The sequence below is a fragment of the Aquila chrysaetos genome, chromosome 5 (assembly GCF_900496995.4).
Source record: "Aquila chrysaetos chrysaetos chromosome 5, bAquChr1.4, whole genome shotgun sequence".
NCBI classification, from domain to species: Eukaryota; Metazoa; Chordata; class Aves; order Accipitriformes; family Accipitridae; genus Aquila; species Aquila chrysaetos.
In genome coordinates, this window is record NC_044008.1 from 75,806,052 (window position 1) to 75,826,623 (window position 20,572).

General features: G+C 63.0%; 4 protein-coding genes across 7 annotated transcripts in view; 2 read left to right on the top strand and 2 right to left on the bottom strand.

Moving 5' to 3' along the window:
• Window positions 1–212: 212 nt before the first annotated feature.
• Window positions 213–1,427, bottom strand: LOC115341309 (proline-rich protein 2-like). Its single transcript, XM_030014030.1, has one exon. The coding sequence runs from the start codon at window positions 1,425–1,427 to the stop codon at window positions 213–215; it is 1,215 nt and encodes a 404-aa protein (XP_029869890.1).
• Window positions 1,428–4,310: 2,883 nt separating this feature from the next.
• On the top strand, window positions 4,311–6,935 carry CBX8 (chromobox 8). Of its 2 annotated transcripts, none has more exons than XM_030015251.2 (5): window positions 4,311–4,478; window positions 5,007–5,050; window positions 5,263–5,328; window positions 5,403–5,493; window positions 5,682–6,935. In XM_030015251.2, the coding sequence occupies exons 1-5, from the start codon at window positions 4,410–4,412 to the stop codon at window positions 6,519–6,521; spliced, it is 1,110 nt and encodes a 369-aa protein (XP_029871111.1). In that variant the 5' UTR covers window positions 4,311–4,409; the 3' UTR covers window positions 6,522–6,935. The 2 variants fall into 2 exon arrangements, with proteins under 2 accessions (XP_029871111.1, XP_029871112.1); XM_030015252.2 differs by having other exon boundaries at window positions 5,427–5,493.
• Window positions 6,936–10,495: 3,560 nt separating this feature from the next.
• On the bottom strand, window positions 10,496–19,559 carry LOC115340998 (chromobox protein homolog 2). 3 transcript variants are annotated; one of them, XR_003923259.2, is made up of 6 exons: window positions 19,435–19,559; window positions 19,262–19,305; window positions 18,637–18,702; window positions 16,782–16,851; window positions 12,179–16,295; window positions 10,496–11,520 (listed from the first exon to the last, which is right to left on the bottom strand). XR_003923259.2 is itself a non-coding variant. In XM_030013121.2 (5 exons), the coding sequence occupies exons 1-5, from the start codon at window positions 19,504–19,506 to the stop codon at window positions 14,952–14,954; spliced, it is 1,596 nt and encodes a 531-aa protein (XP_029868981.1). In that variant the 5' UTR covers window positions 19,507–19,559; the 3' UTR covers window positions 10,496–14,951. The 3 variants fall into 3 exon arrangements, 2 of the variants coding, with proteins under 2 accessions (XP_029868981.1, XP_029868982.1); XM_030013121.2 differs by having other exon boundaries at window positions 10,496–16,295; XM_030013122.2 differs by having other exon boundaries at window positions 10,496–16,333; window positions 16,772–16,851.
• Window positions 19,560–20,287: 728 nt separating this feature from the next.
• RBFOX3 (RNA binding fox-1 homolog 3) overlaps window positions 20,288–20,572 on the top strand; it is a 191,040-nt gene continuing 190,755 nt past the window's right edge. The window contains exon 1 of the mRNA XM_030013110.2: window positions 20,288–20,524. The gene's annotated coding sequence lies outside the window, so the exon portion shown is untranslated. The remainder of the gene's footprint in view (window positions 20,525–20,572) is intronic.

Consider the following 20,572-nt stretch of genomic DNA (forward strand, 5'->3'; position numbering starts at 1 on the left):
AGCCGAACCGAGCGGCAGGGCGGATCGGGAACCCGGGGCCGGGCGCCCTGACGGTGCGGAGGGTTGTCCACGCACGCAGGGAGCTCGCGTGGAATGGGGCTCCGGGGCGCGCTCTGTCCTTCCCGGCGGTACCCACGGCCCGGCCGGGCTGCCGGATGCCTCTCCCGGGAGACAAGGTCCGGTCCGGCCCGGCCGTAGGGTCGGTTCGGGGACTAGCAGGCGCTGGGGCTCTGCCGGGGTGGGCGACTTGCTCTGCCCCCGCTTCCCCCCGCGGTCTCAGCGTTGGGGCCATGCTCGGGTCGCCCAGGAGAAGGGGACACGGTGGTGGGGCGGGGGGGCGACCGTGGCGTGACCGGGTCTCCGACCGGCACCGGCACCTTCGGCCGCCCGGGGAACCGGGCCGTACCGGGAGCTGGGCTGGATCCGAGCCGCCCCGGGCACGGGTGTCCGTGGGGCGGAGCAGCTTGTGAAGCACGGTCACCAGAGCGTACGGGAAGCCGCGGGGAAGAGCCCGGCTGCGGTGCGGGGATCGATCGTGCCGGCGGTTGGGTTGGAGCCAGCTCCCTCCCGCCCCGCCGCCGCCCCCGGCTCAGCCGCGCTCGGACACGCGTGCTCGCCCCGCCGCCCCCACGCGCGGCCGCGGGGGAGGCAGTAGCCCCCCGGTTTTCGTTGCAAAGCTCGCAGCCGTGGAAGCCCCCGCACAGCGAGAAACGAGGGGGGAGCCGGGCGCTCTGCCCCGCGGCGTCCCGCTGAGCCCCGAGGAGCTCATCGCACAAGTACGGGCGGGGGGAGCGGAGATCCGGCGGCCGAGGGGCGGATTTGGGGTCAAATGGGCGGAAACGGGGTTTGCCGCAGCGGCACACGCCCTCGCCGGGCCGGAGCCGTCCCCGAGTCCGCGCCGAGCCCCGGGACACCGGGGCAGGGCCGGGGCCGGGGGGGGGGGTGGGGGTTGTGTGTTCCGGCTGTTGGGGGGGAGGGGGCCCGTGGGCGAGCGGCCCCCCCTGGCCGAGAGCCCGTGGGGCGCCCAGGCAGCTTCTGCCGTTGACCTCGGGAGCGTGGAGGGCGGCCCGTGCCCGGGCTCCGCTCCTGCTCCCGGTGGGCCCGGCCGGGCGGGAGGGGCCCCCGCAGCGCCGCCGGCCCCGGGGCGAGGGGGTCCTCGGGCCCCCTCCGGTAGCGGGAGGAACCGCCCGGCAGAGCCGGGGACGGTCCCGCCCGCCGCTGTCTCGTCCCGCAGCGCCGCCGGGACTGCTCCGTCCCGCTTCTCCTTCGGGGCCAAGACCCCCACGAGCGGCCGCAGTCCCGGCCCGGGCTCGCCCACGGGCCGGGGGCTCCGGCCGGACCCCCACGCAGCGGCGGTCGCTCCCCGCTGCTTTCCCCGCGCCGTTCTCGTTTGTGTCTCGCCTTCTGCCGGCCCCCCCCCCCCGCATCGCAACCGGGGACCCGGCCACGGGCCCGCGCGGGTCCCGCGTGGGTCCCGGCGGGGTATGGAGCTGTTCCCTCTGCTGATGCCCGCGCAGGAGACAGTTTAGAGCAGCGGCCTCCCCCCTCTCCGCCCCCACGCGTGGCTGTGGGGCTCCGCGGAGCCGCGGAGCTCCGCGCTGGCGACGGGGCAGAGGCGGTGGCTGAGCTGGGAGCTCCGCGGCCCCTCAGGGCTCCCGTGCGGTGTCGGTGCGGGGAGGCTCGGCTCCGGGACCGTGCTTCCCACCTGCACCGGGACACCGGCTCCGGGACCGTGCTTCCCACCTGCACCGGGACACCGGCAGCGAAGGTGCGGGGCAAACACCCGTTTTTCCCGGGCTGCAGCACCCCACACGGCCACGAGGATGGGGCCCCCGCCTCGGCCCCGCTGCGCCGCGGCGGACGCTGCCCCGGGACCCCCGAACAGCGGACGAGGCGGCGGCACCGGCACCGTCGGGCCCGGGAGGACGATCCGCCCCCCGTCCTTCTCCTCCTCAGCCCCGCGCTCCCCCCGGACCCCCCCGGGCGGGCCTTGCGCCCGCTGTCCCCGGGTCTCTCTTCTGCGTGGCACCTTCCCGGGAGCGGGCTCCGGTCCGCTGCGTCCACGCCAATTCACGAGCCGCCCCGCGACCTGCCTTAATTAACAACGATTAATTCGACATTAACGAAAAACTCCCCGGGACGCCGCTCGCCGGGGGCCGGGAGGGCGCGCGGGGGGACCCTCCCCCCGCCCGGCTCCTCCGCACGGGCCGCGCACGCCGCGCAAAATCCGCGGGGCGCGGCGGGTCCCGCGGCCGCGGGGTTGGAGGCATGGGGCTGGGAGCCCACGGGAGCCGCGGAGTGGAAATCTCCCGCCTCCTCCCGTGAGCTCCTCCCGGTTTCACGTCTGCCAGCGGCGGCGCGGGGGAGGGCTCTGCCCGCAGAGACCCGACCCACGCGAGTCCCCCCTGGGGCCGGGGGGGGGGCCCCAAGGGCCCCACCCATGTCTCCCCCCTCACCCCCGCTGCAGGGGGAACCGGTGACCCCCGTTGGAGGTCCCTGCCCGCCCGGGTGGCGGGACCGGGCAGGGCTCCGCGGCGGCAGGCAGGAGCCCCGGGAGACAACGATCCCCGGGAGGGGGACAACGCCGGTGCCCTCCGGTCCCCGCCGCCGGTCCCGGCGTACCCCGGGGCCAGTGGCTCCCCCCGGGCGGCAACCCGGGCCGGGGGAAGGCAAGTGCTCCGTAGGGGGAAGATGGTCCCCCGCAGCCGCGCTGGCCTTGCTGTCCCCGCCACGGGTGACCCGGCACTCCCCCGGCGGCAAACGGCAGCCAGATCAGAGCCCCGGGGCGAGGCAGCCGCGGTCTCGTTTTCCGGAGAGCAGGCGCAGCCGGATCCTCGGGGCCACGCCCACCGTGGGGTCTCCCACGCGTGAGCGCGGCGGCCGCCGAGGCCCGCTCCCCCACGGCTTCGAGCTCCTTAGCGGAGGAGAGCCGGCGGCGGGTGTGTGTGAGGTGTGGGGGGAGGTCCACGAGAGGCGTCCCCTGGCCTCGTCCCGCGTGGACCGGGCTGCAGAAGCCCACTCAGCACCGGGCCGCGGTGCTGCGGGGTTCCACTCGCTGGGCAGCCCCGGGCGGCACCGCTCCCCCCCGGGCGCGGGAACCGCTTCGCTCCGCGGGACGGGGCTGAAGCACTGCCCGGTCCCTCCGGAGCCTCCCCGCGGGGGCCCCGCGGGGAGGTGCGGGGGGCGGTTTGGGACCCGTCCCCCGCGGCTCGCCGCCCCCACGCGCGTGTCTCGGTCTCCCGTGGCCGCCTCGGGGACGAAGTCGCGGCGGGAGAAGGCGACGGGAGACCTGGCGGGACGCGGTGCGGCGGGGCGACAGGCAGAGCCGGGAGAGGGGGCCCGGGGGGGGGGAGGGCGGAGGGGGGGGCCGGTACGGGCTGGCAGCCCCGCAGTCCCACCCGCGCTCCCGCGCCGCTTTGCTGACCGGTAACGCGGGAGGGACGGGGGGACGGGACACGGACGACGACGACACCAAATCCCGCGTGGGGCCGCCCCGCTGGCCCCGGCGCCACCCCTCCGCCCCCCCGGGGGCTGCCGGTGCCGGGATACCGGAGCCCTTCGAGCCCCGGTATGCTGCTAACTGCCCGCGCCGCCGGGAAGGGTTCGCACTCCCGCAGAGGCAGCGGTGCTGAACGGCCCGCGGGACCGCGCGTCTCCGTGGACGCTTCCACGCCACGGCGGGCTCTCCCGCTCCCGGGTACGGCGGTTTGTCCGTTCAGCGCTCCCGCCTCTGACACCCTTCCCTTTGTCCGAGCACCGGGCCGCCGGGCCGGGCCGCAGAGCACCGGGGAACGGCCCACGGCTGCCACCCCCCCCCGGCCCCCCGGTCCGCCCCGTCCAGGTACTAGCGGGGGGGCCGGCCCGACCCGTCCCCGGCGCTGGGGGAGGCGGCGGCGGCGGCTCCCGGGCCGCCTTTGTGCTCCGCTCCGCTCCGCTCCACCCGCCCCCCCCGCCAACCTCCGCCACCCCCCCCCCCGCCCCCGGCGCCGGGGCCGTCCCCCCCTCCCCCCCTTCCCCCCTCCCTCCCCTGCAGCGGAGCGGGGCGTGGCGTGCGGTGGAGGGCGTGACGGGGCGTGGCATCCCGCCCTCTCCCTCCCCTCCCCGCTCGCCCCCGCCGCCGGCCCCGCCCCGCGCTCATCGGGACGCGGCGCACGTCGTGGGGCGGGGCGGCGGCGCGGGCCAATGCGGCGCGGGCGGAATATTCCACCCGGCTCCGCCAGCAACAAGTGCGGGGGGGGGGCCGGGAGGAGGAGAAGGGGGGGGGGGGGGGGCGGCGGCGGCGGCGGCGGCGGGGAAGGGAAGGGAGGGAGGGAGGGAGGGGGGGGCCGCGGCGCTGACGTCAGCGGGCGGAGTATTATGGTCTGGGCTGCGCTGGCGGCTGCCTGTGTGCTGCGAGCGGCCGCGTAAACATGGAGCTCTCGGCCGTCGGGGAGCGCGTCTTCGCGGCCGAGGCCCTGCTCAAGCGCCGCATCCGCAAAGTAGGTGCCTCCCCCCTCCTCCTCCTCCCTGCGCGACCCCCCCCACGGCCCCGCGCCACCCCTCTCCTCCTCCTCATCTCCCCACCGCTACCCCCCCCCCCCCACTCCCCCCCCCCCCCGCCTCCCTTCCCCCCCCCGGGCCCCGCCGCTGCGGCGGCCCCGCCGGCCCCGGCCCGGTTGCGGTTCGGAGCCCGTTTGGGGGGGGGGGGCGGCTCTTTCTTCCCCGCCGCATGCCCGGGAGCTCCCCGCCGGCGGGGCGGGCGTGCTCCACCGCTGCCTGCCCGCCTGCTTGCCGGGCTGCGCACCCCCGGGTTTTTGTTGTTTGTTTTTTTTTTTTTTTAAAATAATTTTTTTTGTTGTTGTTGCATCCCCCTGGCGCCCCCCCCCCCCCCGCAACCCCCCGCGTGTTTTCGACACGCGCCGCGGGCGCGCGTTTGTTGCACGCGTGGAATTGCGGGTGTATCTTTGTTGCGGGCGTTTATCGCGGTTTCCCTCCATGCATATTTATTTTTCTCTTTGCATCTGCAGGGGCGCATGGAATATCTCGTAAAATGGAAGGGCTGGTCTCAGAAGTAAGTCGGCCGTTTGTCCGTAGGGGTTCTGCAGCTGGGGAGACGTGGGGAGATGGGTGGCTGCAGCCCTGCTCCCCCATTGTAGTAGAAAGGAAACTTGGGTCCCTTCCTTTAGGCCCCATATTTTTTTATTTTATTTATTTATTTTCTGTTTCTGGCTCCTCATGCTGTTCCTTCTCTCTGTGCCCCCCCCCTTCTCCCCCCCCCCCCAGGTACAGCACTTGGGAACCCGAGGAAAACATCCTGGATGCCCGGCTGCTCGCAGCCTTTGAGGAAAGGTACAAGGCCTTTGCTAGCCGTAGCCCTTGTGCTTGTAAATATGTTGCTGTCTTGTAGCTATGCTGAATTGAAGCTTTGGTTTTTTTAACACCTCTAGGGAGCGAGAAATGGAGCTATACGGGCCCAAAAAGCGAGGCCCCAAGCCCAAAACCTTCCTGTTAAAGGTAAGGAGGCCGGAGCCCCGCGCGAGCCGGTGCCGGCCAGGGCTGCACGCTGCGGCGGGGATCAGGGGTCCCTCTCTGGCCCCCGTGGAGGATGCTCCTTGCAAAGGCGGCCTCCTGTCTTGTAAGTTGTAATTACGCAGCCGGATGGCAGGATAATAAAGTCACTGGTTGATTTATCTTCTTTGCAGGCCCAGGCAAAAGCAAAAGCCAAAACCTATGAATTCCGCAGTGACTCTTCCAGGGGGATCCGGGTGCCGTATCCCGGCAGGTCCCCCCAGGAGCTGGGCTCCACGTCCCGGGCTAGGGAAGGACTGAGAAACATAGCCTTGGCTCCCCAGGGCAGCTCCAGCACCGGCACCCCCAAGGGAGACAGCATCCGGGACCGCGTGATCCGCGTGGAGGAGAAACCCGGGGAGACCCCAAAAAAGAGGGGCCCGAAGCCCAGGAAGGAGCTTTACAAGGACCTGGCGGAGACTCTGGATGCCTCCAAGAGGAAACTGGGGGATCCGGGGGACAAGGTGGGGGACTACCTGAAGGCCAGGAAGATGGAGGAGGCGGCGGCGGGGGCGGCCAAGTTCAGCTCGGGACACAGCGTCATCCAGCTGGCCAGGCGGCAGGACCCCGACCTCCCCGGCGCCCTGCCCGGCCCCAACCGAGCCGAGGTGGGTGCCAAGCTGGGAGCCGCCGAGAGCTACCCTCCCCGGCTGGCCAAGCACCGGGCAGACTTTCTGGACCCCAAGGGGCAGGGGGGGCTGGACCCCGGCGGGCCCAAGCTCCTGCACGGTGCGGTGAGCCCGGGTGCCGTGGGCAGCCTGTACCGCGACGGCGTGGGGGGCCAGGCGGGGCGGCCCTCCCTCATCGCCAGGATCCCCGTCTCCAGGATCCTGGGGGACCCCGAGGAGGAGTCCTGGAGCCCCTCTCTCAACAACCTGGAGAAGGTGGTGGTAACTGATGTGACCTCTAACTTTTTGACCGTCACCATCAAGGAGAGCAGCACGGACCAAGGATTCTTTAAAGAGAAGCGATGAGTTTGTCAGAGGTGGTGCTGGGGTTTTCTTCGGTCAGATCCAGACAAAAGCTTGGTTAGAGCTTGGTGGGCCTTTTTTTTTTTTTTTTTTTTTTTTTCCTTTCTTTTTTTTTTTTTTTTCCCCCCCTTTATTTTTTTGTCCTGGAGAGGATTTAGAAACTGTCCTAAATTCATTAGCTCATTCTTTTTTTTTGTTTGTTTGGTTTTTTTTTTCCCCTCCATGTCTTACATTTTGTTGGAAAGATTATCTCTAGAGTTATATTTTCTATTAGATGTAAATATGTTATTTAAGAAAAAATGCTTATATATATAACTATATATATATATTTCAACTCTGAGTTGTTTTATTTAAATGGAGACAACAGTGACTGCTCAGTTGCTCTTAGAAAGGACAATAAAACTGAGAACTAACGGAGTTCACGCATCTGTTGCAGGAGCCGGTGTACATAACGAACGATGTTCATAGCTAATTATGTTCTGGGTTTTTTTAACTATTATTTTTCATATGATGCTATGAATGGTGGAGGGGGAAGTGTTAACTCCCTTGGAGGGCGAAGTGCCCTGATTTCTTGATTGTGATATAAGGTGTTGCTTGTACAATCAAGTGTGCTGTATCCAGAACTGTTGCCCTTGACAGTTGAAGTGAGCACTTGAATTTACAGTATTGTTGGGGAGGGGGCGTTTCCAGTCTAACAAAAAAAATAATGTTGCTACAAAGTTGGGGCGGGGAAAAGCAGAAATCCATAAAAAGGCTAAAACTGTTCTAGCGGAGTATTAACTTGAATTACCTTTTCTTGTGGAGGAAGAGGAGGTTTGTGTGTGTAAGGTTCCTGAGAGGGGTGATACTGAAATGCACTTTAATAGAGTTGTCGTAGCAGTTGTGGGAGATGGGACTGAGCTGAGAATCTGTTTTCATTTTGTCTGGTTGCTTGATTCTGTTCCCCCACCCACTAAAAAAAAAAAAAAAAAAAAAAAAAAAAAAGCAAAAAAAAAAAAAAAACCCCAACAAAAAAACCCCTCTGTTTACATTCCTGAAATGCCAGAGAGGTTTGGGAGGGTAGCATGTCACTGCCCATATTTAGATGCTTTATACTGCTATAGAAAGTGGATTATTACTATTTTTTTTTCCCCCCAAACACAGTTCACTTCAGACTGTTGGAAGACTCCAGATAAAGTGTTTTGTAATATCCACATCTCTGACAAATCCCAGAGCCACCTTTATGCATTCAGAGACAATAAATATTTCCCTTTTCTTATGCTAGTTAAACAATAGCCAAGAGGCGAAATATTCCCGTGCGCGAGCAGCCCTGCTGACTCGGGTGGCTTTTTGTGGTTTATTTGCCTGTGTTATTTCTCCTGGCTCAGGAGGACCCTGCCGTTTTTCTCCCTGGGCTGGGGCAGGGCACAGCTGTGGGGTTTCATGGCTCTGAGTGAAGTGCAGCAGTTTCCCCGCTGGGTTGAGTAGCGGCTGAGGGGGAGGTGGGTGGGGGGCTGCAGCCCCTGGCTCTGCTTGCTCCTTCTCCCACAGCTGGGTTGCAGCCTGACCCAGGTGGGGAACGGGACCTTCACCTGTGTTGTGATTTCGGTTGAGGTGGAGCAGGTATCCCCATCCTGAAGCGTTGGTCTGAGCATCTCTCTGGGTTGGAAAGCACAAATCCGTCCGGCAGCACCCGAGGGCTGGGGCTGGGCCACGTCACCCTCGTTCCTCCTCGCTGCCTGCCCCAGCTGAGCTCCTGAAGGGTCCCGGTTTGGGGGGCTGTACAGGGGGTGATGGTACAGGGGGTGATGGCACAGGGGGTCTGATGGGGAGGGGAAAGGGGCTGGGGAAAGGTGCAGCCCTGTGCTGTTGGGCCCATCAGTGGTTCCACCTTGCTCGGTCCCCTTCCCCGTCCGTTTCTGGGACCTCTGTCAGATGGCCTAGCAGGAGGGTGCTGTATTGACTGTAGAAAGGGACCCATGTCTGTGAGTTCTGGTTTAATTTTTTTGGGGTGTTGGTTTTTTTTTTTAGTTTTTCTTCTTTTTTTAAGGTATATTTTGTAAAATTGAGATTTTTAACTTGGTTTGTACGAAGAACCAATGTGCTGGTTTCAGTGCTGGTGCCAGGGGCAGCCGACACGGGACACGTGTGTTGTTGGAGGGGCAATGATGGGATTGAGCTGCCCGTCCTCCCGCTGCTGCCGTGCCAAGCCTGGGGGATGTCTCCCTTTGCGAAAGAGCCCGGAGCCACGCTCCTGCCCCGCCAGGATGCGGTTGGGATTTGGTGTGCTTCGCTCCAGCCCTGCCTATGTGTGTGCGTCCCGATGCACACATATATGGAGCAAAACATACATGTGGGTGTATATGTGTGTATGTATATAGCGACGTATATACTGAGTGTGTGTGCGTGGGGGTGTGTGTGTGTGAATTATTTAAATCTAAGACTTGTACAAAAAAGATTTGGCTAAATCTCAGTCTCAGAAGTGAAGCTTAACTACGTGTCTTCTGCCAGCCGTGAATGTCCATATGAGACCTGCTTTTTATGTGAGTTTAAATATATACTTTGTAAATAGAAACGTGTCTGTCTTCCCTTTGTGGCCCTGGGGCGAAGCGGGGGGGCGTGGGGCCGGGGGCTGCCCGGGAGCACCGTGGGGTGGGCAGTGGGGCCCCGACGGGGCGGCCGGCCCCGCATCCCCCCTCCGCACAGGCGGGCCGGGAGCCGCGGCGGGGACCCGACGGGGGAGGGAGGGGGGGGGGGGGGGAAGTCCGGGCTGCCCCCGGGCACAGGTGCCGCCGGGCCGGGCCGCCCCCCGAGGTGGGGGGGGTCCTGCGGTGCCCGGACGGGGCGTCGGCGGGCGCCGTGTGCGGCTCCCCTCCGAGGAAGAGCCCCGGGGCCGCCGCTCCGCCGCCGGGGAAGGCGCCCGGGTACCGGGCCGGGGCCCGGCGCTGTCCCGGGCCCCGGCGCTCCGCCCTTCCGACGGGGCGGGCAGCGCGGCGGGGGTGCGGGTCGGGGCGCGGGGAGCGGCGGCCGCCCCTGCCCGGCGAGCCCGGCCTTTGTATTCAAATCTGCCCCGGCCGCGCAGGCGGAGGGGAGCGGGGGGGGGGGGGGCGGTGGTGGTTTTGGTGGGTTTTTTTGGGGGGTTTTGTTTTTTCTTTTTTTTTAAGCTGTGTCCTCATTAACCTCCTTTTTCTGCTCCGCCGGGTGAAAGGCGCGGACCCCGCACTATGGGAGCTGTCAGCGGCTGGGCGCGGAAAATGAGTGTCAAGGAGGAGCGGGAGAAAGGGCCGCACAATGGCGCCTTTCTCCCCCGGCCCAGCGGGGGGGGCCCTTTCACACGGGCCGCGGCGGGGCCCCCGGCGGGGCGGGCGCGGAGGGAGGGGGTGGGGATGGGGACGGAGCGGAGCGGGGGGGGGACACCGGCTGGCAGAGCCCCCGGACGCGGCCCGCAGGAGCCGGGCCCCGCTCCGCCCCCCCCCCCCGGGGCTCAGCTCCCTCCCGACGGCAGCCCCGACGGCGGAGCCCCGGGCGGGTCCCGGTGCCGCAGGTGGGGGGAGGCCGGGCGGGTCCCCGGCGCTGAGCGGAGACACCTGAGACCCCCCCCCCCCAGGCCCCCAGCCCCGGGCAGGCGCAGCTCCAGCCGCAGACCGAGCCCGGCGGACCGTGCGTTGCCGCCCGGTAGGAGCTGGGGCCCCGGGGCGGGGAGGGGGCCGCGTCCTGGGGGCCGGGGGGGGAGGTGGATGGTTTCCCGGCTGCGGTTCCCCTCAGCCTCGCCCATCCCGGGGGCCCCGCAGCAGCCCGGGCCGGCAGCCCCCGGGCAGGGGTGGGAATACGGTGCTCCCGGGGGGGGGGGCGGGGGATGCGGTTTTGCAAGGCAGCCCCGGGGGGCGGGCGGTACCCGGGGAGGGTGGGGGGGGTGGCCCTCCCGGAGCAGTGACCACACCAGGCTGAAAAGTTTAAAAAAATATTTATTGATATGCTAAAAAGGAGCAGTGGAAAAGTTATACAAAAAAACCCCACCCGACGTAACCATCTCCTAGTGTTTTCCTGCAAATAAATTAAAAGCAGCCTAGAGGTCGTGGGTCTACACTAGCGTTAGTGTCCAGAAGCACTAGAAAACACACCGCACAAAAGGCAAGCGAGGTGCCGGGAGGGCGACCGGAGGCCCCGGGGGGAGCGGTGACCGTGGCCCCGCAGCCCTGCGTCGCTCGGCGGGCTGGGCGCCTGTCCTGCTCGACAAAGCCCTTACGCTTTCCCAGGGTAATAACATCTCCAACTTTTGTTCTCTGAAAATAAAAGCAAACAAACAGCTGTAGTTTAAAGCAATTATAAGTGTCATACAGGAATGATTTGGCTCTCTCTTTAATTAAAACATACAAATCAGACCAGTGACTGGCACAAGTTACAAGAACAATTGTTTGTTTTCACCCATCCCTCAATCTCTTTCAGTAAAAACCTCCTCTCCAGCTCTGGAGCCCTTCACACCCAGCTCATAAACTCAACGCAAACCAAACCCCCTAAACTATCCCCATCCCTCCACCAGCTCCAGTTTTTTTGGTACAAAATATATATATAAAAATAGACTAAGTTTCTAGGGAAGATGGCTGAATTGGCCACCTCTTCCAGTCCAATGGAAAACAACAAGTATGCTTAACCAGATTATGCCTGGAGAAAATATCCATTCAATATACAAATACTGCAGGACTTTCCACATCGGAAACCCCTTAGAAAATGACAAGTGACAAACCTTTAATTGGCTGTTTGACACCCAGCTGAACACTCCAACCCATAGCAGCAAACTTAAAAAAAAAAAAGGGGGGGGGGGGGGGAAGGTAGACCTTGAATACTAATGGTACCGACTGGTAAACAGGGTCTGCACCGGCTTTCAACCCCTGTCCACAAAAGATTACAGTAAATCACTCACATAATGTGCCTTTCAGAGGCAAACTCCAACAGGAACCCTTCGCTCAGACACCCCAGCGCTGCTGGGAGAGCCGAGATCCTGAAACACGAGGTCAGGAAGGGGCTGGGGAAGGAACGCAGGAGGAGATGAAGGTCAGAAAAATTTCTGGGTTATCATTTTCACCATCCTTAGACCTTTGGAATTGAACCAGCTGGTGAGCAAAAGGCACAATAGCAAGTGGTGACAGCAGAGTCCTGCCGCTACCAGGAGGGGGGACACGCCTGGGAAGGGTGGGTGATGGAGGAAAGCCGCTCGCCATCGGGATACGTGTTCCCCCAGGTACAAGCCTGGGCCCAGTGACCCCTCGCCTGGCTGGGGGGCAGGAGCAAGCCCCTGCACAGAGAAATGCATGTGAGCTTCGATGGGGGCTCTGGCGGGGAGCAGCCGTCTTGGAGCCGGCGTGCAGCGAGCACAGCACCCACTGTCGCAGCTCGTCTCCTGCACCCTCTGTGGATGCTTGGTGCCTGACCCCTTCTTGGAGCATCCTCAGATGCTTTTTCCCCCCTTGGGGACACCAGCCGCCACATTCTACTGCTCTAGGCAAGAGCATCCCTGCTGGGCCGGCTTCCCCTCGGCGGGAATCCCTCGTCTGCCTTCAGCGCTGCGGCAGGGCTCTGTGCGACGGCTGGGTGTCCCGCTGGGGACCAGGGCACCTCTCCCCTATCGGTGTCACGGCTGTCCCCAGGACCCTGTGACCACCCTGCTTTGCATAGGCACAAACCTGTCGTGGGACCGGTGTCGCAGACAAGGCTGAGATAAGGACGGTCCGAAAGGCACATTGTCGTTCAGTTTGGATTTGCAAAGGCCAAGTAGCAAACATTTGGTGTGTGAGGAAGAGCGTTACCCCCGCGCTCCCAGATTCCTTGATTCTTCTCCCAAAATGCTCGTATCCCCAGCACAAAAGCACACCCAGCAGAAACCGTGCCCGGAGCATTCGTTTCTGCTGACACAGGCTAACGTCTCCTTGGACTGTTCAAAGCAACGGTAGCTTGTTTGGCAAAGTTAAAGTCTAGAAGGTAAACAGCACAGACTGTGACATTTTGGCATCGTGGAGCTCGACGGAAACTCTGTCCTTGGGAACATCCTCCATGGACAAGGCTCCCTCCTCCTCCCTCGGCCCTTTGCCTGGCAGATCAACACGCAGCAAATTGCTGGGCTGGGCGGCCAGCAGCAGAGCAGGGCTGCACCAGTCCTCTGCAAACCACCTGCCCCAGGTTGCCCAACGCCGTGGCCAGGTGACATTCAAGGCTGCCTGGCTGCACTGGGGCTAGAGCTGGAGCTGGCTGAGAAGCCTGCACAGGTCCTGCTGCAAGGCAACTATACGGCTCTATTCGCCCCGGCTCGCCGGCACATTGTCGGCTCACGCAGGACGCCACGCTCAGCTCTGTAACACAACAAACTCAAAGCCACGACCAACAGGACGGCTGGTGATTAAATACAAAAGCTAAAGGAGAGCATCTCTGGAGCACAGGAGCCTGCCCTGGCAGAGGCTGCAGCCACCGTGCGGGGAACAACCATCCATCCCTTGAACAACCGGGCAGGACGTGCAGCCAGCGCTGGCTTTTCATTTCACCTGAGAATTGCACTGCTGCCAGCCAGCGGCAGCAAACGCGACCACTGTGAGCTGATGCGTCGGGGGGGGGGTCAGAAGTACCTGTACCTTCAGTTTGGTCCATTTATCTCCGCACTCCTGTGTGTGATGACACAGCGAGTGTCCCTGCCTGTGGCAAAGATGCCTGTCCTGGTGCCAGGTCAGTCACCCAGCAAGCGGTGACCCCCGAAGCGGTGCCTGTTCACGCACACACTGAGCACCCACCCCGGAGATGCTGGCGGGACAGCCCTTTGGAGGCACCTCCTAACCACGCACCGAGACCAGGCAGACTGCAGGCTTCTTATCTCCTCTGAGAAAGGAGTTCAGCATTAACAGAACTAAAATGACCTCAAATGCTACTAAACTCTGCCTGAACTACTGCTGCTAATTTTGGTTTGTAAGAGTAATCTACAGTAGGGAAAAAGACCTCCGTAAAAAAGCCATTACTGGTTGCAATTACAAGCCAAAATGAGAACCCCAGCTGCTGGCACAGGATGGCAAGATGAAGGCGAACGGCTGCCGCAAGCCCTCCGGCTCCTTGGGGAACAGTGGCCTGAGGAACCCGCTGGCACTGTCCGGCCCTGCCCCTTCTCCTTCTCCTCTCCTTCCCTTTTGCACCGCTCCAGATCACCCATGCAGGTGTCCTCGACCAGCTTCTGAGCCCTCCAGCTGGAGAAAAACGTGGATGATCAGTGTGAGTCAAACCCAGCGAGCATCCAAGGCTGGGTCCAGCTGGGGTCCCAGCAGGGAGAGCTCACTCACCCCCGGCTCTGTTTTTAACTGAACTGCAGCACCGACCTTGCAGACACCTGGCAGTCTGAGTACCAACCTACCTGCCGCTGGAAGGGTTCGCATGTTCTGCAAGTCTTAAAAAGTATTCCCAGCTCGGTCCCTACGAGTGCCTGGAAACTGCTGAATGGGAGGGGGAGACGCTGGCGATGCTGGGATGAGGCAGAGGAGCGGCGCTGGGGCTCCCTGTGCTGCACAACAATCTGGGCTTTGCTTTCCTCTGAAAATCAAGTCACTGCGAAGAAGCCAGCGGCTCTTGCTGGCTCCCAAGGCAGGACCCTCCCCGGGCAGCAAGGAGGTACCCACTGCCAGCCACCCCTTGCTCTGAAAGAGGCACCTTTGACGCCCGTCTCATCAGTGGCATCCAGGATTCAGTCTTCCCTAGACTGGGTTTATTCCCCTCCCTCAAAAAAAAAAAAAAAAGAATTTTCCTTAATAAAATATGTAAACAATATTTCCCTATCAGCTGGAAACCCCAACAGAAACGTGGGCTTCACCATCATTGGAAGTGACCTCGCCCAGGGGGGTGGCTGGGCTGAATGTACCCTGAAAAACCCCCGTATACAGCCGTCCCCCAGCAGCCCCCGAGGGCTGGGAGCAGCGGCTGTCTCATTTGGATTGACTTGCGACTCCCCACGACTCACAGACAGATTCACAGAGAGCCCAGAGGAAAGAAAAGGATCTCCTTTTCCTCTCCCGAGTATAAGCCTGGCCCATCGCAGCTCCACACCCTCTCCCTGCTGCCGGAGAGCTGCAGACCTTGTCATCTGCTGTTTCAAGCTGTAAAGCAAAGAAACCCGCGTACAGTGAAGCCTGGCTCAAAACTTGCCAGCCTGTCAGCCCCGGCAGCACCGGTGCCCCTGCTCCCGGAGAATGGCATCAGCCACCTCCGCTCAGGGCACTGCTCCGGGAGAGGATGGAGAGAAGCCAGGAGGGATCCATCGACCCGCTGGCAGTTCTGAGCAGGTTTCACCGCGTCTTTCTCAAGCCTCTCTAGACACGAGTCCCAGCAGGTCTCACGTGTTCACTTGAAGAAAGAAAAACCTGACGGAAGAGCTTGGCAAAGCTGAGGGAGAGGCTGAAGGACCCTCTCCCTCCTCTCATGGTCCCGGGCTCAGTATTGCCGTAGGTTGAAAAACCCGACGCTGGTGGGGGACTCCTTGACTGTCACTGTGATCAGGTTAGCAGTGACGTCGGTGACAAAGACATGCTCAATCAGGCTGCGGGTGGGTTTCCAGTCCTGGCTGGTCTGGATGGAGACAGACATGTTCTGACCCACGCCTGGGAAGGAAGCCGAATCCCGGTCCGAATCTGAGCTGGTCTCTTCGCCTGTGCTCATTTCGGAAAGGGCGGCCGGCTTGCGGTTCTCCGCAGCCGCGTGCCCATCCTGCGTGCCGGCTGTGCCACTTTTGGCCGAGTCCCTGTCGCCTGCCCGGTGTGCCTGCTTCTCGCTCTTGCCGCCGTCCCCCCCTGAGAGCACACCGGCGCTGGCAGCATTCAACCCGGCACCCGCCGTGCCGCCCTTCGCACCGCCGGCACCCACGCTCCCCGCCGTGCCGGAGCCTTTGGACAGGGTGCTGCAAAGGTGGCGAGGGAGGCTGCTCCCACCGGCCACGCTTGGCCCATTTTTGACACTCTGCAGGTTTAGAGCTTGGAGGTTCAGCTCCTGACTGGAGGTCGGCTGGCTGCTGGCCCCGGACGAGCTCGCAGGCGTCTTGCTGCCATTGTGCAGCATTTGGCCTCCCGCAGCAAACCCTGATTTCTGGTCACCTCCAGCGCCGCTGCTAGGAGCCTTAGCAGTCTTGGGTCCTTGCATGCTCAGCCCAAGCTCCCCAGATCCTTTCTGGCTCCTCATTTTTAAGTCCAGCCCTAAGCCACTCTTACTGGATGCCTGGGACTTCAGTGCCAGCCTGCCCAGGGGCGAGGTCTCTGCCGAGTTCTGGCTTTGGGACATCCTGTTCATGTAGTGCACGATGGAGCTCTGCCAGCTGATGGCCCGGTTTGGACTCGCCGAGCCGCTCTTCATCATGTTGGGCAGGTTTTCTGCAGACGAACCCCCGGAGCTGAGCCCAGCCAAGGCACCCGGCGGGTCCTTCAGCATGGCCATGCCCGAGCCCTGTGAGCCGTGCTGGGGCTGCAGCTTCCCCATCAGCTTGCCGCTGCCGCCCACCTCCTTCCGGGACGTTTTCAGCACCTTTGTCAGGTTCACGGTCCTTCGAGCTGCTTTCTGCTCTGGGGGAAGAGGTTTCCGCCCACGCTTCTTCCTGGAAGTGTCTTTCATTTCAGGCTTCGCCACCAGGATCTGAGCTTTCTTCTGCGGTACCGGGTGAGTCTCTCTGCTGCGGGGACCTCTCTTTGCTTCCAGGTCACTTTCATCCTCTTCATCCGAGGAGGAAGAAGAGGAGGATGTGGAGGAAGAGGAGCTACTTGACTTAGTTTTTGCAGGCATCTCTGGTTCCTGCAAAGCAATGGAGAGACAGGGAGAGTTCACACAAGCTACCAAAGAACTATTACGGGCATTGCAAATCCTTCGGTGTTGTCTGGCCAGGTGCCTCAGACACACACAGGCTCTTTCCCGGTGTTAGCTGATCTGCTCGTCCTCTGCCATGAAACGAGTTAGGGAGCATACAGTACAAAACCGACCAGGCTTAAATACCAGGCGGGACCCTGGTGCCAGAGAACTGTTCTGCCTCCTTCTACACCATCGCCAGAGCAGCGATGAAGAGACATCCTCCTTGCAGGCATCCTCATCCACCCACCCGCCACTGCAATCTTCAGAGCCCCAAGCCCAGGGTCTGCAGGCATCGCCGTGTCCTCACCACCCTCCAGAGGCTGAGCATCCACTGCACCCTGCGCTGTGGACAGACACTCGCTGGTGCCTTCCAAGGCCAGAGCCCCTCCAGCACTGTCACAGCTGTGGATTTCCACCACCACCAGCACTCACCACGTGTTTCCTGGGCCTGCCCCTGGGCCGCTTGCCCCTCTTGCGATTCTGTACTTCTTTTTCATGTTCCCTGAAAAAACAATGATTAAGGACAATGTTTGCAGGGAAGAAAAAAAAAAATCCAAAATCACTCTGGTTTCTCCCTTTCTTCTGTCATTAAAAAAAAATTCCTTGCTTGGGATGCCGTAGGCTCAGCTCCCATGCCAGTGCCTGAGCAGCGGCTGGGAGGTGTCCTTAACCCCTACCAACATGGGACGATCTTACAGGCTCCAAGCACATCGTTTACTTGAACCCATACTGTTACGGGCACAGCACAGTCACGTGCAGTCAAAGAGCCCCAAGAACTGTTCGGAAGCCTGGGGACTTGTGCAGGTCAACCTCTGCCACAGGACACCTGGACCGTTTACCCTGCGGGACCAGCACAGGTCGCTGGAAGACTTGGGCCATGAATGCGATGCAATACAAGAAAAAAACCTACAAAGTGAGGAAAGGGTTATAAGAGTTGTGGCCTTGTTCTAAGGACAGCTATCTGGACGTCAGGGTACCCAGCTGGCTCAGCAGCAGGCATCTGCCCTGATTTACTGGAGGAAAGGTGAAAGGAAAGAGAAACTCTCTTGCATACAGCATGGGATTGAACTGCACGGATGGCTGAATTATATTTACCAAACTGCTCACAGAGCCAAAATCCTTTGCCGTGCAGGACCTTCCCACTGGTTACCCCAGCAGCCAGCAATGGACCACACGGCGTTACCCATCCTGAATCAGTGGCTCTTCCAATTCATGGTAAAATTTGCAGTTTTTCTGGTACAACGGGATCAGGCAAACAGAAGCATCTGCCCCATCTCTGCTAAGCCTTGCCTTAGTTACACACTTGCAGAACTGAGCTTCCCCTCTGCTCACAGTGAGCAGCAGTACAGCCTCCCTGCGGAGGAAAAGCAAATGCATTCTCTGGAAACTCGGCAAGTTCTCTCCTTTCGCTGGGCTCGTTTCACCTCTCCTGCACCGCCTGGTCTGGATGCGGTGGCCCAGGCTGGCAGACACGCAAAGCCCAAGGTGTTCGTACAGGGAATGTTTTCCGGTCACTATACTCTTTTGTAGCTCTCCGTTTAAAAAGGACAGTGTTAAGCTGTAATACATATAGCTAATTAAACACCGTGCTGTCTGCACTAACCACCAGATTCCATTCTTGAAAAAATGGATCCAGAAACGAGTTATAATTAAATCCTATCATAAACTTTAATGATTTTTATTAATATGGAGCCAAAATATTTGGCAGCGCTGTGCTTACCGTAGCCAGCTGGCTACTTTTTTACCTCTGTGTGTGATTCCTGGTGTGCAATAGCTGCAGAACAATTACCGCTCCCCGCTCGGCTCTGGGCAGTAGCCCCGGCCCTGACAGAGGACACCATTTTCTCCCACCCGTTACTTCCTCGCCCTCTTGTAGCTGTGCCCTCCAGAAGTACATTTTGGTGCCTTCCAAGCCCACCGCTTCTGCAGTCCCAGGTGCCGTCTCCCCACCGGGGCCTGCGGTCGCCCCCCAAGCACAGCCGAGGCCCCGACCGCTGGACGGGGATCGAGAGCCAAAGGTCTCTGCTGGGTGCTGCCGCACTCCCATTGTACAGCCGGCGCAAAACCAGATTGTGCGCAGGGCCATAAATTCTTCATGTTTACCCAGCCCGGGGAGAGACGTCCTAGGTGGACCTGAACTGTGATTTCAGGAGATGAACAAAAGGGCTGTGCCACAAAAGGCACGGCGAGCTTCAGTCTGTTGTTTCCACAACTTCCACCGCACGCGCAGCCAATTAGAAGTTAATTGACTTTATCGTTCGCTTAGAAATATTTATAGTTTGCTCACTTCTTTTGGAAAGCCAGGAGGAGTCTTGGATCAAGGATGTTCTCCTCGGGCTCCCAGCTGTTGTGCCTGCAACAGAGGACACGGACTGGGCGAGAGCGGGGGGCCGGCGCTACCCGCCGCCCCCGTTACCGGCCCAGCACGGGGGAGTTCATCCAAGGACAAACGGGCCCTTCGTGCCCCCCGGCCCGAGCACCCGGCGCCGGGCCCCGGGGCATCCCCGCACCGGGGGCCGGTACGGCCCCGTCCCGGCGGGGCGGGCAGGGGAGAAGGGGCCGGGGGAGGCAGATCGGGGAGGGGGCGGCCACGCCGCCGCGGGGCGAGGCGAGCCCCGCGCATCCCGGGGGGAGCTCCGGTTTCAGCGGGCGGGCGGGCGAGGGGGGCGCGGGGCCGGTGCCTGCCCGCCGGGGAGGGGGGTGCTCCGGGGGCGACCGGTCCGGTCCGGGGAAGGTGGGGGGTGAGGGGGGGGGGGGGAGCGGAGCCCCACGCGGTGGCGGGGAGGGCCGGGCCGCGGCCGCGCTTATTTGTAAACAAAAGGAGCGGCGCGACCCGAACAAAAGCGGCCGGGCGGGCGGCACCCCCGCGGCCGCGCACCGCACCGCGCACCGCTCCGCGCAGCCCCGCTCACTTGGAGGACCAGCCTCGCCACTTGACCAGGTACTCCAGCTTGCCCTGCGGAGAGAGACGGAGAGAGGCGCGTTAGCGGCGGGCGGGGGCGGGGGGGGGCGGCCGGGGATGGGGGGGGGGGTGGTGGTGGTGATGGGGGGGCGGCGGTGATGGGGGGGGGCCGGCGGGTCCCACCTTGCGGAGCCGCTTGCTGAGGATGCACTCGGCGGCGAAGACCTGCTCTCCCACGCTGCTCAGCTCCTCCATGGCCCCGGCCCCGCACGCACGCACACGCACACACAAGGGGAGCCCCCGGGCGCGCCCCCGACGACGGCGGCCGCGCGCGCGCGCCCCCGCTTCCCCCCCCCCATCCCCGCGCGCCCCCCCGGCACAATACGGCGCGCGCGCCCCCGGCGGGGGGCGGGGGGCCGGGGGGGGGGAAGAAAGCTGGCGAGAGGAGGTCGGGGGGGGGGGCTCCCCAAATTCCCCGCCGGCCAATGGGGAGCGGAGGGCGTGGCGTGGCGGCGGGGGGGGGGGGGGGGAGGCATTGTCTGCGCGCGACCCCTCCTCTTCCTGCCCGCGCTTTGGGGGGGGGGCGGGCGGCCGCTGCCCGGCCGGAGCGGGGACAATGGGGACGGGCCCGGCCCGGTGCTTTGTTCCCCAGGGCGAGGGGCCGGCCCGGGCAGCGCAGGGTGGGGGGGGCTCCCCCGGGGCCCCCTGCCCGGACAGCCGAGGTCCCCTCCCGGGGACAAAGCGGCGGCGGGGGGCTCAGCCCGGTCCCGGGGGCAGGTCCCGGCCGGCCCCCGCCGGTGCCGAGCAGGAGGTGGCGGCACGGTTTTGGTTCTGAAACAGTTGGTTATCGCGGAATAAAGCGTATTTCCCGGGTGGGTGGCGGTCGCGGTATTAACCACCTCGCGGCGTGGGCTCCCAGGCTGGCAGCCAGGTACGGCCCGGCCCACGGTCCCTTCCCCGCGGTCCCGACCGCGCCGCGGTGCCGCACACGCCATCGGGGCAGTGCGAGGCGGCGTGAGGAGCTGCTACACCGCGGTTGTGCGCTGTGGGCGTGGAGCAATGAAATATGGTGCTTTACAGGCATGGAAGAAGATGAGTCAGCACCTCAGGGAGTTTACAACCGCGGGCCCGGAGCCTGCGATTAACTGTGCAGGAGCCAGAGGGAAAGGAATTTCCGTAGCCCCAGCGCCTGGGTGCCCGCCGTGCGCAGGGAGCGAGTGGGAGACCCGGCCGGGCGATGGGGTGTCCCCCGCGCGGGGCAGTGCCGTCTCTGGTAAGCGATGCTGGATTTAGAAAAAGCTTTTTCAGCTCCAGGTTGGCG